The sequence below is a fragment of the Phaethon aethereus genome, assembly GCF_964289735.1.
Source record: "Phaethon aethereus genome assembly, chromosome: 7".
Classification (NCBI taxonomy): Eukaryota; Metazoa; Chordata; class Aves; order Phaethontiformes; family Phaethontidae; genus Phaethon; species Phaethon aethereus.
Genome location: NC_138583.1, coordinates 19,691,706 through 19,704,999, shown reverse-complemented (window position 1 = coordinate 19,704,999; position 13,294 = coordinate 19,691,706). Strand labels below are relative to the sequence as shown.

Here is a 13,294-nt window from a genome sequence, read left to right as displayed (position 1 = left end):
GAAGGTGTTTTTACACATGGTTGTTTTTACAGCCAGCTTCCATACTTGCAGGCCATGACATTTGCAAAAGTGAGAAAAATGCAAACAAAAGATCCTCGTGAGGCTGAAAAATAAAAGCAGCTCAGGAGCTCACTTTGTGTGTTTGTGTGAAGAGCCCCTACCTGAAAAAGTCTGGGCTGTTGTTTTCCTCTAATGCTGTGAAATGGGAATTTTCTAATTGAAATTATAGGAGGCAAAGAATTTTTTTAGCTTAAGACAGAAACAGCAAACAATCCTTCCTGATGATGCCTTCCTCTGGCTGTTTTTGTACATGCTGTGTTTGAATACATGTATGTTGGTCATATAGTGGTACGGTGTTTTTAACTCATTGTTCATTTCCTTGGGTTAGAGGCACATGTAAAGAAGGGTTTGTTTCCTTTTTTAACTACTGGATCTAGATCAGTGGGAGGGTTGATACTAATAGTGGCTGCAGGAAAGTTTAGGTGATTAGATGGCGGTTGTGTTTTAGCTTTGAACACTGTGAAAATTGGGGCAGTTCTTCTATATGAGTATGTCTCACTGTTTGTGTCCCACTGCTGTGAGGTTCTTTCCGTATTTGTCTCCCTACTGCCCCAAGGGAATGGCACCGACACAGCGATTCAGTAAGGGATGGTCCTTCAGGTAGCAAAACCTGCATCTGTTCAAAGCCCTGAAGAGTAGAAGAGACAAATATTCCACAGACTGGGAATATTTGACAGAGAATCACTGCAGGGAGATGCAATGTGGCATGCCATATACCCAGCACTTCTGCATAAGCCTCAGTGTCACAGCTTTCTCCCTCGATATCGAGAGCCTCAATGTGGCCATAGCCAGAGGCAGGTCTGGCTGGCTTGGGTGTGCTCCCCTGGCCAGCTGCAAACAGGAGGAGTGCATGCCTGCTCTTGGCACCTGCAGTGGTGGCCAAGTGCAGCACAGAGCTTGAATGGGCGCCGAGACTGCAGATGGACCTGCCAACAGGCTGCTGGGCATTGGTCTCTCTAGGCCCTTGCAAGGGCAGTGCTGAGTGCCGTGGGGTTTTGTTTATATCCTGCTAGGTCTGGAAGTCTCATCTCGGGAAAAGCCAAACCTTTTTGATTCCCCTGGGAACATGGGAACATCACCTCTCAGCAACTCACACGACTGCTTCGTAAGTTCTGTCAGGTCCTGGTGCGGTTGGAATGAGGGAGCTGGACTGGTGGGAGCATGATGACCTTTGGAAGTGCTCTGGCTGAAGACCACATCAGTTTCTCTACACACAGGGCTAGTTTCCTTCCTTGGAAGAGCTCGGTGCTTATACCAGGAGTTTGTCCATCCAGCAGCTTTGTGGACCTCAGGGGAAGGAATGCTTAAGGAACAGCTTTTCTCCTCCCAATTCAGTCCAGGCCCAGTACTGGTAGCTGAAGGAGGGCTGTGGGCGTTGCTGCCATTGATTCTGTAGGAGCTCTGTGATTCTTAGAACTCCCCTGAGTTCTGGGTTATCAAGCACCCCTTGTTGCAGCCCCATCAACTGCAGAATGGCTCATTTACCGAGCACAACAACGGGCTCCTGTTTGGGCAGGATTCCACTGGCAGTCCGTGCCTGACCTGGAGACCTTTGATATTTTGGCTGGCAGACTAGATGTCTGTGCCCTGCTTGGTATTTCCCTGTAAAATATGCTCTAGGTTGTCCTTTCTTTAGGATACATTACCCCTCCTCCCACTCGTTCCTGAGTCCTGAGCTGGAAGGTCCACCCCTTTCTGCACTGAGCATGCAAACCCACTACCCGCTGCTTCCTTGCCAGGCAGCACAGTGTTCCAGCTCAGGAGGCATCCCTGAGGTCCTGCAGCTGGATACATCTGCATTTCCAGCTTTGCTTCCTGGAGGGGACATTTTAAATGTCCAGTAAGCTGCATACTGCCAGCATCAACAGGAGCAGCTTTGGGCTGGTATTTCCAGTTGGATCTTCATACGGCTGCTTTTTGTGAATGTCTTTGCCTGCTGTTACCCAGGGATGACAAGACACAGTGGAGGAGTTTGTGGGTTGTTCTGATGGGAAAAGCATTCTTGCCTATACTGTGCTTACCTTTTGGTCATCTTGAGCTACTTCTTGCCTTTGCAAATTACATGGAGTTTTCTTTTTCCTCCTTTTTTGTAGAGAAAAAGGTTTAGAGAGACATGGAGCTTGAAAGAATCATTCGAGACACACTGACGTGCTTCATCCAGTCCCACATCCCTGCTGCAGACCTCAGGTATGTTGAGAAAGGAACATCTAATATAATTGTTTTAGCTTGAGCTCTGTGGTAATTGTCCCTCTGCACATTATACTGAATTCCAAGTGGAGCTTTGTAGCTTTCCTGTGCGTTGTGTTGCTTTTACTTAAGTCAGATCCAGGATGCAGGTAATTTGTACAGGCTCTGATGTGAGTGCTTGAACAACTATTGTTTAGCATTGCAATCTAGCAGTGTCATTTCTTTGACAACCAAGATGATTAATTTCCTGTCCAGTAATACACATTAGAATATGGGATTCCCTTCATTCCACAGTGCTCCCAAAGGGCTTTTTGAGCAGCATAGCACTATGTCAGGGCTCTCCCTATTTTGAACTCTGCCTGCATGCAGAGATATGGCCACCTTGAGGCTGGAACACAGCAGCTGGTTTTGCAGCAGTCACACAAGTGTGGAGAGCAGCAAGCAGAGACACAGTGCACCCCATGGAAATTGCAACTTGATGGAATATGATGACCTGACCTGTAACACCAGTCTGCATAGAAAAGTCAGGGTTTGAGCACTTGGAATATTTTGGCTAACTCAGCTGAAGCACCTACAGGAGCACAGCCTCAGGGCACACGCTGGGGCTTTCATTCAGTACTGCCCAGGAAGGAGGGCAGCATGCAGGATTTTTTCTGTAAATTATTCCCACTCAACTACTGACCACCTGCTACCTGGCTTTATTGGTGGGATCTGCCCATAAGATACAGTCCACATAGGTCCTTCTGCTGCTCTATTAGAAAGACACATGGTTAAGGGGAATGGGGATGGAGAGCCAGAAAAAAATGGGACTGTTGACTCTTCTGCCATGTCCTGTGTTCCTTCTGTCTCCAGTGGGATGGATGATGTTTTCTTCTCTTACATCACGGGTGTCCTGGAAGAGCTGGGGTCACCAGAATCCTCTGAGGAGACCTTTGACATGGACACGTTTGTAGAAATGATGGAGGCATATATTCCTGGTTTTGCAGAAATCCACAGGTATGTGAATGTTACTGCTTTATTTGTGCGTGCCATGCGCTGGGGACTTGGACCTAAGCCCCCAGGTAGCATAAATTCTTTTGTTATACCCACCTGAAGAGGTATTAGTACAAAACCATTATGATTAAGTCATGCTTTGCCTGAATACAGAAATGCTAATCCCAATATAGTTTGCAAGTAGGTCCTAGGCCATCTGAAATACCAGTTTATTTTACTGGGCTTGCCTTTCTATAAAGAGGTAGCCAAGCAGGATAGCTACTGCTTTTATTCCTCACACTGATTATACAGCTTCTGTCTCTTGCAGTGGGGATGTTTGTGAAATGATGTTCTCCCTCTCAGAAAGGCTTGGTGAAGCTCGCACCAAAGGTGAGTTACACAGACAATTTCAGCACAAGAAAGTATATTCTGTACGTGTTTTCAGTATTAGTGTTTAGAGTTGAGGAATGTCACAGGATAAAACACAATCTTGTTTGCTACATTTAGGATCTCATAGGGTAGCCTGAATTGGTTGCTGTTTTTGGGGGGGGTTTGTAATGTTCAGTTGGGTTTTTGATATTAATACATGGGAGGTTTGAGTCATATGGACTATTGTCCAAGACACACTGGGATGAAAAACACTGGACCAGATCTCCAGATAACTCTGTTGAGATCAAATCCAGAGTAATAAAGAAGAAACAGTAGATACAGGGCTGCTTGTTGAAATTGTACTGTAGGTTAATTCTGAAAGTGAGGATTTCTGCCTGCCTCTGATAGCCATCTGCCTAAGCGACACTACCACTGGGCAGCCCATGTCAGGTGCATCATCATCAAATAGAGTATCCAGCTGATGATGTGTATCACTTTCAGACTTCGAGCATCCTCAAAACTCACTTCCCATTCACCCATGAACCCTGGCACAAATGCAAAATCAGCAATGCTGTGCTGTAGCTTGCACTATGCAGGACTGCAGAAGATTACACTATCCCAGTGCCCCTTTCTAACCTCAGCATTCCCAGATCAGCTGGACTGCTGTATTAATCAGCCCAAAAGGTACTTTCCACTAAAGAACAGACAGGTGAAATGCATGGATATTAAACCTTTCAGGACACACCAGTCTGGGGTTTGCTTATCTAAGAATGTCACTGCTGCCTTAACAAGAGCCAGAAGGCTACACAGCACAGAACAGACCGTCCTGTCTTACCCTACTTGCTGCTTTCTTGCACTCGACAAAACCTACTGTTCTGCTCTGGTCCCCTGCATCCAACCCTTTGACGATCCTGATAGGACCAGAGTGTGGGAGGACAATACCATCCCAGTTTTAGAGAGGACAGAACAGAAGTGAAATTATTTTTCTTACAGTGACACAAAAAGAGCCTGTAAATAGAGATGCATCAGAGTAACCTGATCACAGGATGTGCTGGCACACATACAGCCTGGGGACTACCAGAGTGTATTCCTGAATTTAAAAATCAAACCCACACCTTATTTTAAAGTCAGAGCAAACACCAGGGAATTCTTAGAAATGTAACAAAAATACCATAACTATCTACAGCCAAAGCACTGAGAATTGACAGGTAGAACTGAATTCGCAAGCAGCCCATGCCTGGTAAGGCCTGGAAATGCAGCGCTTAGGCACTCCAGCATGCACTAGCACTACCTTCCTGCTGGTCAGTGTGAGCAGAGCTGCAGCTGTCCCCACCAAGGGCAGGAGGAACAGTAGTGCTTCCCAGTCTTGTCACAAGGGATTTGCTTTGGCACACGGTATACTAGCAGTCTAATGCCAACAGAAAGCACAGAGCTCTAGCCTTAGTGGGGCCGTTCCTCAGGAGATATTGCTATGTCTTTAAGAAAAACCTGGCCAAAAGGCTGTGGAAAGCAGGAGTGAAGCACCCTCTGAAGACCTGACCAAGGGCCAGGAGCCTGGAGCCGGAACCTGTAATGGGGAAAGGCTATGCACTCCAACGGACGGAGCCAGCGCCCAGGTATGAGCACCCCACAGAGGAGCAGGAGCACTGGGAACAGTCACCGAGCACTAAGCTACCAGCACCACCTGAGGGCATTTTCTGGCTCTGGAAGGAACCACAGCACAGGCTGTGACACAGCATCACTGATGTCTGTGATCTTCTCCATTGTATGGCCTGAGCAAGACTCTGTCAGTAAATGGAAAAAGAAAATTGTGTGCTGACAGAAGAGTATGAGCCATTGCTCTGGCTCATACTTTCCAGCCACTGGAAGGGATGAGCCAGAGCTGTATTTGAGAGAGCCTGTCCCAGTGTGCTCGGAGATCCCACAGCAGCACTGTAGGGATGCCCCTGCAGCTCTAGCTATGCTCCACCTTGCTTCACCCTGTTCCCCTAGCCTCACTCCCCAGTTTGAGCTGGATCACCATTTCTCTCCACAGCTATCATGCGGTATCTGCACAGGAAGCAGTCATGTCTGGGTGTCAGTCCCAAAGACACCAGTCCCACCCTCAGTGACCTTCTGTGCTGTGCACTTACTGAGCCATACAGCACTGAGTCATTGGCCCAGCGGTCCTGATCCTGCAGCACCATTCACCGTGACCCATGCTACAGGCATTGCAGCACCTGCCAGATCCACTGCGCGCTGTGCTTGCTGTTTCTCCAGCACTGATCTCTTCCTGCTCTGCAGCTCAGTTCTGTGTCCACGGCCTCCTAGCAGATGCTGCTTTTGCGCTTCCTTCTGATGTAGCCACAGGTCACTGTTTAGCAGTTCCTTCCCTTTCTGATCAAAGCACATGTAACTTCACAAGGTGAGGGGGAGTTCAAGCATTAGCACCACAGTGTCCACAAAGCTCACTCCTTGGGAAACACAATAACATGGCCACACAGATGAGCCGCTTCACAGCAGCCCTACGTTAAAGAAAGTTGAAATACAGGAGGAGGAGATTAAGGAAGAGTGGTGCTTCGTCCTTGCAAACATACAATCCCCTGTTAGCTTCAGGAATGAGATTTTGTCATGCTTGCAAGGAGAATGACCCTTCAGCTAAGGGCAAGCTGAATTTCCTGACTTAACCATAGAAGGCCTTTCCAATAGCCCCCTCCTTACTACATCCCCAGCTTACCTCTGTCTCTCTTGCTCCAACTAGGAGGGCGATGACTTGAAGGATGGAGTGGAGCTACTACTGGAGATGTTCCCAGCCTGTACCATGAGCCAGGCAGAGAAGGCACTCGCCATGGCCTTGGGGAACTTGGAGGAGGCAGTGCAGTTAATTGTGGAGGAGAAGGTGGAAATTGGCCCAGCAGGTGTGAGTGTGAAGGTACAGTACCCTGAGCCATGTGGCAGCAGGCCAAAGAGCAGGGCAGAGCTCAGGGACACATAGGTGTCCCAGGTGCCTGCTGCAAGCAGAAGCTTTGACTGTAGGAAGTTTGCGCGCAATGAGCCAGGGGATCACCCTGAGCAACACCCCCCCTCTCTCCCGCAGCGCTCGGAGTACAGGCTCGGCACACAGCCCAGCCAGCACCCCCGCGGAGCTGTGGCTGGCACCCCCCTTCCCACAGGGGCTGGAGTGCTGAACCAGCAGCTGGGCTTACCAAGCTAGCAGAGGGGAAGCTGTACGTCCCATGTGTTATGCTACTCACACATCCACCTTGTCTCCTCCCAGGAACTGGCACGGCCCCGCAGAGTGCCCAACCACCAGGAACTAAAACAGGTTATCCTACAGAAGTAAGTACGCAGCAGCAAAGAACCCGTTACGCTGCTCCTAGTAAAGGAGGTGGCACCTTGGGGAAGGTCAGAATGACAATGAACTTGGGGTGTTACCATGCTTAGCTTTCTGCGAAGCTGATTTGGGTATAGCTGAACACATCTAAGCAGAAATATAAACATCAGGTGGGGAAAAAAACAACAAACCAGGTCTGGGTTTCTTTTAGAGCTCTGGCACAGAAACAGGTTACCAGTATCAGCTAGGTCACAGCACTGGCAATGTGTGAGGTTTCAGTCTCTTACAGGTGTTGTGTAAATCACAGTATTGTCACCTGAAGTCCCGGTTAAAGGTTCAAGGCACAAACATTGTGCTGCAGCTTAGGTAGCACATGGTGACTTCTAGAACTACAGAAACACATTCATAGCTCTATCCTTGGAGACAGTCCAAACAAGACTAAAAATATCTTTAAGAGACTGCCTGTACAGCAACATGGGGAAGATTAAATCTCAGTTGCTGAAGGTGTGAATTAAATGAATTTAAAGAAACCTCTCTGAAGTCCCCCTATGGACTTCTTGGAAATGAAAATGGCTTTAGATTGGTTTACCTTTATTCATTTCCAAAAGCATTTAATTCTCAATAGGAGAACCCACTCTGTGGTTTCATCAATCCACTTTAATATCTCAGCTTTCATGAGTATCCTCCTGCAGGCATGCAGGCATCCACGTGTCTATCCAGCCATGTCTTTTCCACCACTTTACGTCCTCCCCAGTGACAGAATAAACAGTCAATGGGCTAGGGAAGATAAAGCAAGGCAGAATGGCATCCAGGCAGAATTAGCAATCCCTGTCCTTGTCCACCTCCTGTGCAGGCTTGTTTCAGAGTAACATGCAAGGGAACAAAAAAGCACCAGCTGCTAGTTATGTTTCTGGGAACTTCACTTTAATGACATTTTGGCAACATCCTGTACTTTAAACATCACTCAAGCACAGGTACAGAGAGCAGATCACCATAGCTGAAGATACACAGGAGCAATTAAACTCACTACTGAGGGAGAAGTCATGGTCACCTGTGCTGTCTGCCTACTAAACCAGCACCAAAGTCTCGAGTAGTAATGCAGCAGTACAGCAAGCAAATGCTTGGGCCCTGATGTTTCAGTCACACAGGGAATGAGGTGGTGCTTTTATGAAGTTGCTTCCAGCACATACCTGTTCTGTAGTCAAGTAGTAGATGGAGTGTGAAAGGAATACCATCTCTTCAGGGCAGAAGCAGCCAGCTTGGTCCTGTAATCTCACCTCTGTCTCCTTTGGCTGGCATCACTTGGGCTCAGAAGGAGAAAAGCTGCCCCAATGGCAGAGCACACCAGACCTCAGCACCTCTCTCAGTTACGCAGGGGCTATTGTCCTTCTCAACAGCTTGAGTTTTCAGTACCCTTTACATAAGGCCAAGGATGCTGTTCCAAGAGAATCCCGCTGGATTCTTACCAGAAGAATGACACGCTTCTTGTGTCGTCCCCCCCATCCAGGGGGGAACATTAAGTGCTCCTAGCTGCAATCTAGGCAAATGGGACACATTGCACAGCCACAAACCAGCCAGGGGAGAAGGGACATAGGCTGTGAATAGTCCCACACAGTGCATGTTACAGTGTTCACTAAATGCTTCTTGTGTTCCAGATACATGATGGTGGATAGTGCAGACGATCAGAAAACACATCGGCCAGCTCCACCCAAAGAGGTACAAAGAGCAGTCCCAGCTCACCACCAGTTTCAATGTCCTTTGGCTACAAGGTTTAAAAATCAGGCTGCATGTCCAAAATGCAGAGGGGCAGGCCAAAGGCAGGACCGTTCACAGAGCCCGCTAGTCAGCGCAGAGGGAAGATTAGCTTAACTAAGGTGCTGCAGGGACTGTCAGTTCCTGACTAGTGGGGCTCCTGCTCCACTCCATCAGACAGCTTGCTTCCCAGTTTTGGCCAAGATTCCCAACACAAAGGATGGGTAAAGCAGCTCACACCAGTTTTCCTGCACCTGTCCCCCAGAGCAGAGGTCTGCTTCTGCTTGTCCCCTCCCTGTCCCTAGCAGTGTGGCTGTCCGTCCACTTGGTGTTAATATCTTCCCTCTCCAGGCTCCCAAGAAGTTGATCCGCTATATCGACAACCAGGTAGTGAGTACAAAGGGAGAGAGGTACAAAGACATCAAGAAGCCTGAGAGTGAGGAGATGAAGAGAACCTACATCAGCCTCAAACCAGCCAGGAAGTACAAGTTCCACTGACAGCCAGCTCCTCCCGCTCTTCAGCGTCCCCCCTCACCAGCCAGGCATGGCAGGATGGACATGTGGCACTAGGGATGAGGGGACTCCTCCACCTGCCACTAACTGGAACTAACGTGGGAGCCAGCACACTGCTTTCAGCTTCCTCAACTAACCCAGTTGACAAGGAATAACTTTCTTTCCTTATGTAGCTGTTCCTCTGCCCCCAGGGGCACACCACAGTGGTGCTCCAGGGCTTGGGCATTCTCTGCTATTCCTTGCATGGGACATTTTTAGATCCAAGATGTGGCTTGTGCTTTTGCAGCAAGCTTTTTACAAGCCCGTGTGCTCTGTTGCTTTAAATTGAGTGCCAGTGTTAATAAAGATGACATAAGTTGGTGTGTAATTCAGCCGGAGCATGCACATGCTTTAAAGACATTGCCTCCAATACCTCCTGGGGCCAAAGATAGGAGCAGGGTCATCCTCTCTTCCCCCACTTAGTCTCTCTGTCATGTTCACTACAAGCTGTGGCTGCTGTTTGGTTAACCACTTAGTGGATACAAGGGCTGAGGCTGAACTCCAGAGTTAGGGTCTCCCTGCCAGCACAACCTGCAGCACTCCATAAACTCCAGCTGACAGCATGGCCGGAACTCCTGCCATTTCTCACTGCTGTTGAGTGCCAAAACTCCAGCCACACAACACAGAGCAGGATATAGTAGCAGGCCTGGGCACTATTGCAATGTTAAGTCAGAAGCTGGAAGAAACAAATGGCAATGATCAACTGCTTTCAGTGACAGCACAGCTAGGTTTTGTTCTGTCAGTGAATGCAGTTAGGAGCATGTTTCCCCTGAAAATAACTCCTGCCTTGCACCAGCCTAAACCAGTGCCCTAGGCCTGGACAGACACACTGCTTGTGCCAGGGCCATGCCAGCCCTTTGGCACCAGGCTGGACAGTGGCCATGGGCTGGAGCTGGGTTCACTCTGCCCTCCTCCTGGAGACCAGAGGGGCCTGCCCTCTCCCAAGAGGAGGGCTGGTGCCTTTTTTCCTTTCTGCTCCAGCTGGCCTGGTGTGCTCCCAACAGCTCTGCTGACATACCCTGCACACCCACCCCAGGGGACAGTCCTCATCAAACACTCTCCTGCTCTCTGGACAGCTGCCACTTAGAGATTTAAAATACAACAAATAATAAATCCTATCTATTATCTGGCCTGGCCAAGGCCTGTTCAGCACCATGGTGTTCCTGCAAGTCACTCGGTCTCTCCACGCCACTGCAGAGGGAGTTACTTTCCCCAGAGGCACCAGTGAAGCCCACTCACGAACACCCAATGGCTGCTAAACAGCCCCAGAGAGAAGAATGAGCCCCACTCGGGCCAGCCTTGCCAATGGGACCAACCTCTCCCTCTGCACGTCTCCGCAGCAGCCGGTTCCGGCATCCTCCTGGGATCCCAATGTCGCATCAGTCCCCCCCTCCCCAGCAGCAGCAGTTCTAGATCTGTAGGTTGATGAAAGGGGCAAAGCCAACCACGTCCTGCAGGAGAACGAGAGCCCTCTGCAGCGGAGGCTCCACATCCAGCTCCACCCCACGGCTTCGAAGGATGCTCAGGCTGGACTCAGCCACGTTGTGGCAATGCTTCACCTTCAGCGAGCGCAGCTTGGGACAGTACTCAGCCAGGACCCTGCCAAGAGATAAAGCCCACATGGGTTGCAAGCCAGGACTCCTGAGTACACAACTCACCCTCTTCTCTACTCCCACCAACCCAGTGCTCACAACTGTGCCACACATGCACCATCCTTTGGGAGCAGCACTGTGGTGATCTGAGAGAAATTCAAGGTACGTGGTCAGATCCCAAACCTACCCTTCATGACACGCTGGGGAATTTGTGGTTAGTAGCACACAGTGCCTCTCTTGAAAGGCCTGCTAGTGGCTTCTCCCCCACACTGAGCTCTCATTTCTTTCAGCATGAGGAAATCTGACTTTTCTCTGGTTCTCTTCCTCTCCCCACCCCAGACCCCCACATTGTTCAGTACCTGATAGAGTCATTCTTGACTCGCAGACACCCTGTGAGGTCCAGATGCTCCAGCTCAGGGCAGCATTTGGCAATCTCCTCAACAGCCACATCACCCACATTGGCATTGACAGCCAGCGACAGGGACTTGAGCCTGCTGCACTTCTGCGCCAGGTAGCAGATTGCCTCATCCTTCAGCTGGCGACAGGCCGTCAGGTCCACAGCCTCCAGCGCCTTGCAGTGGTCAGCCAGGCTGCGCAGGGACAGGCTGTCTACCCACTCACAGTGAGCCAGGGAGAGCCGGCGCAGGTTGGGACAGCTCAGCGAGATGGCCACTAGCGCGTGGCGGCTTAGCTGGGCACAGCCCTTCAGCTGGATCTGGTGCAGATGGTGGTTCTGCCCAATGACCGGGAGCAGCTCCCTGTCTGTCAGCCAGTCGGAGCAGTTCTGGAGCGCCAGCTGCTGCAGTACTTCGTTGTCCTTCAGCAGGTTAACAAAAGCAGCTCTAGGGATGGCAGGTCCAATCTGCGTGGGGAACCCAGGAAGAATGAGGTATCCCCCAGGGTTTCAGTTCAGCCTGGCTCAGCCTGATGCTCACCAGAAACTCTCTCCCCTTCACTCTTCCACTATGACAACAGTGACCACAGCCACCCTCTCCTCAGCCCAGGGCAAACCCTGCTGTCAGGCTCTCCTCCCCTCATGCCAAGGCTACTACCACAAACTAGGAAATGCTCTGGCTTCTCCATCCCCCGTCATCATGCCTGCATTTATATACTTGTGATAAGCTCCACACCTCTGCTCTCCAAAGACTGTTTGCTAGACCACCCTGTGCCCTCCTAGAACAGCAGCTAATCCTGTCTTTCCAAGTCCCAGGCAGTCTCCCCCAGGGCCTGCACAAGCTTTCCCTCAACACCAGGCACAGACTTATCTCGGGTCAGACCCACCCTATTGCACAACTTCCATGAGGATCGACAGGCCGTGCCACTCTGGAGCTGGCTTGTGTTTCTGCCAGCCGGTGCCCCATATTGGCCTGGGTGGAGCTTCCAGGCTCACTCCTCCCAAGGCCTCTTGCTAAAGACACTGGCATTGCTGGGCCCTGAATCACCGCCTCTCTTCCCTGAGCCCATCTGTCCAGTTTGACACCCAAGCCATTAACCCCAGCTCCTGAGCAGAAACCAGCCTCCTTGCCAGGCGTTTCTTCTCCCCACATAGCCAGATGCTCCCTTGTTAGCTCCACAGCAGCAGGACATCTGTGTCTCCCCCAGCCTCAGAGCCATCCAATACCTGGCTTGAGTCAAAGCAGCGCATGTTAGCCAGGTACAGCTGGATGAGAGACTGGAATGACTTGCTGACCCTCTGCAGGCTCAGGAGCTGCTGCAGTGGCAGATGACAGAGGATATGTGGAACCAAGATGTCTTCCCAGGGCAGGTCCAGGAGGCATCCCCTGGAGGGGGTCAAACTCATCATCAGATGCCAGGGAGACAGGCTACGGTGGGAGCCAGGCTAGATCACCTCACGCCTACTGCCAGGTGCTTCTAGGAGGAACAGCCAGAAAGAAAGACTCAGCAATGTCTCCCACAGCCAGCCCACAGGCTAAAGCCCCTCGGCTAGCCATCAGTGGGGCACGCACCTGCCACCTGCGTCACCTCCTCCCCAGCCTGGGATGTTCACAGCTTAGGCATCCAAGTCCACCTGCCTGCACTGGCCTCCAGGAGAACTGGGGTGGGGCTTTCCACCAGCTGCCTAAGGAGTCCCCGTCCCTCAGCGAGGCAGCAAGTGACTGCTGCAGCATTGCCACACCACCCGCACGGTAGCTGTGCCTAGCCTTCGTGTCTAAGCATCACACCACCCGGCAGCGGGTCCCCCGCACCCAGTGCCGAGCCGCTCAGGCACCTCGCGAGGGGGAGAGGGCAGGCACCTGCTCCTTCCCGCGGGGAGCAACAAGGCTCCGGGCTCCCCCCAGAGAGCTCAGCGCCCGAGGCGCGGGGACACAGCGGCGCCTCTGCGGAGATGAGGCCCCAGCCCCGGCAGTGAGGGAAAGGGCAGGAGCCGGGGCAGGAGCCGAGGGGTCCCTGCTGCCCGGAGCCCCACGAGCGGCGGCTGAAGGCCGCGGTTAGACTCGGCACCAGCAGAACCCGCAGCTGGGGGAGGCCTGGCCGG

At 51.1% G+C, this 13,294-nt stretch overlaps 2 protein-coding genes across 2 annotated transcripts; one reads left to right on the top strand and one right to left on the bottom strand.

Annotated features, from left to right (window-relative positions):
- Window positions 1-2,026: 2,026 nt before the first annotated feature.
- On the top strand, window positions 2,027-9,151 carry CUEDC2 (CUE domain containing 2; the record flags this gene model as incomplete). The annotated part of the gene is made up of 8 exons (XM_082001892.1): window positions 2,027-2,247; window positions 3,100-3,243; window positions 3,548-3,609; window positions 5,071-5,204; window positions 6,329-6,499; window positions 6,845-6,906; window positions 8,557-8,617; window positions 9,005-9,151. The coding sequence occupies exons 1-8, from the start codon at window positions 2,174-2,176 to the stop codon at window positions 9,149-9,151; spliced, it is 855 nt and encodes a 284-aa protein (XP_081858018.1). The 5' UTR covers window positions 2,027-2,173.
- A 1,463-nt stretch (window positions 9,152-10,614) lies between these two features.
- Window positions 10,615-12,664, bottom strand: FBXL15 (F-box and leucine rich repeat protein 15; the record flags this gene model as incomplete). The annotated part of the gene is made up of 3 exons (XM_082002460.1): window positions 12,419-12,664; window positions 11,157-11,659; window positions 10,615-10,804 (listed from the first exon to the last, which is right to left on the bottom strand). The coding sequence occupies exons 1-3, from the start codon at window positions 12,599-12,601 to the stop codon at window positions 10,615-10,617; spliced, it is 876 nt and encodes a 291-aa protein (XP_081858586.1). The 5' UTR covers window positions 12,602-12,664.
- Window positions 12,665-13,294: the final 630 nt, after the last annotated feature.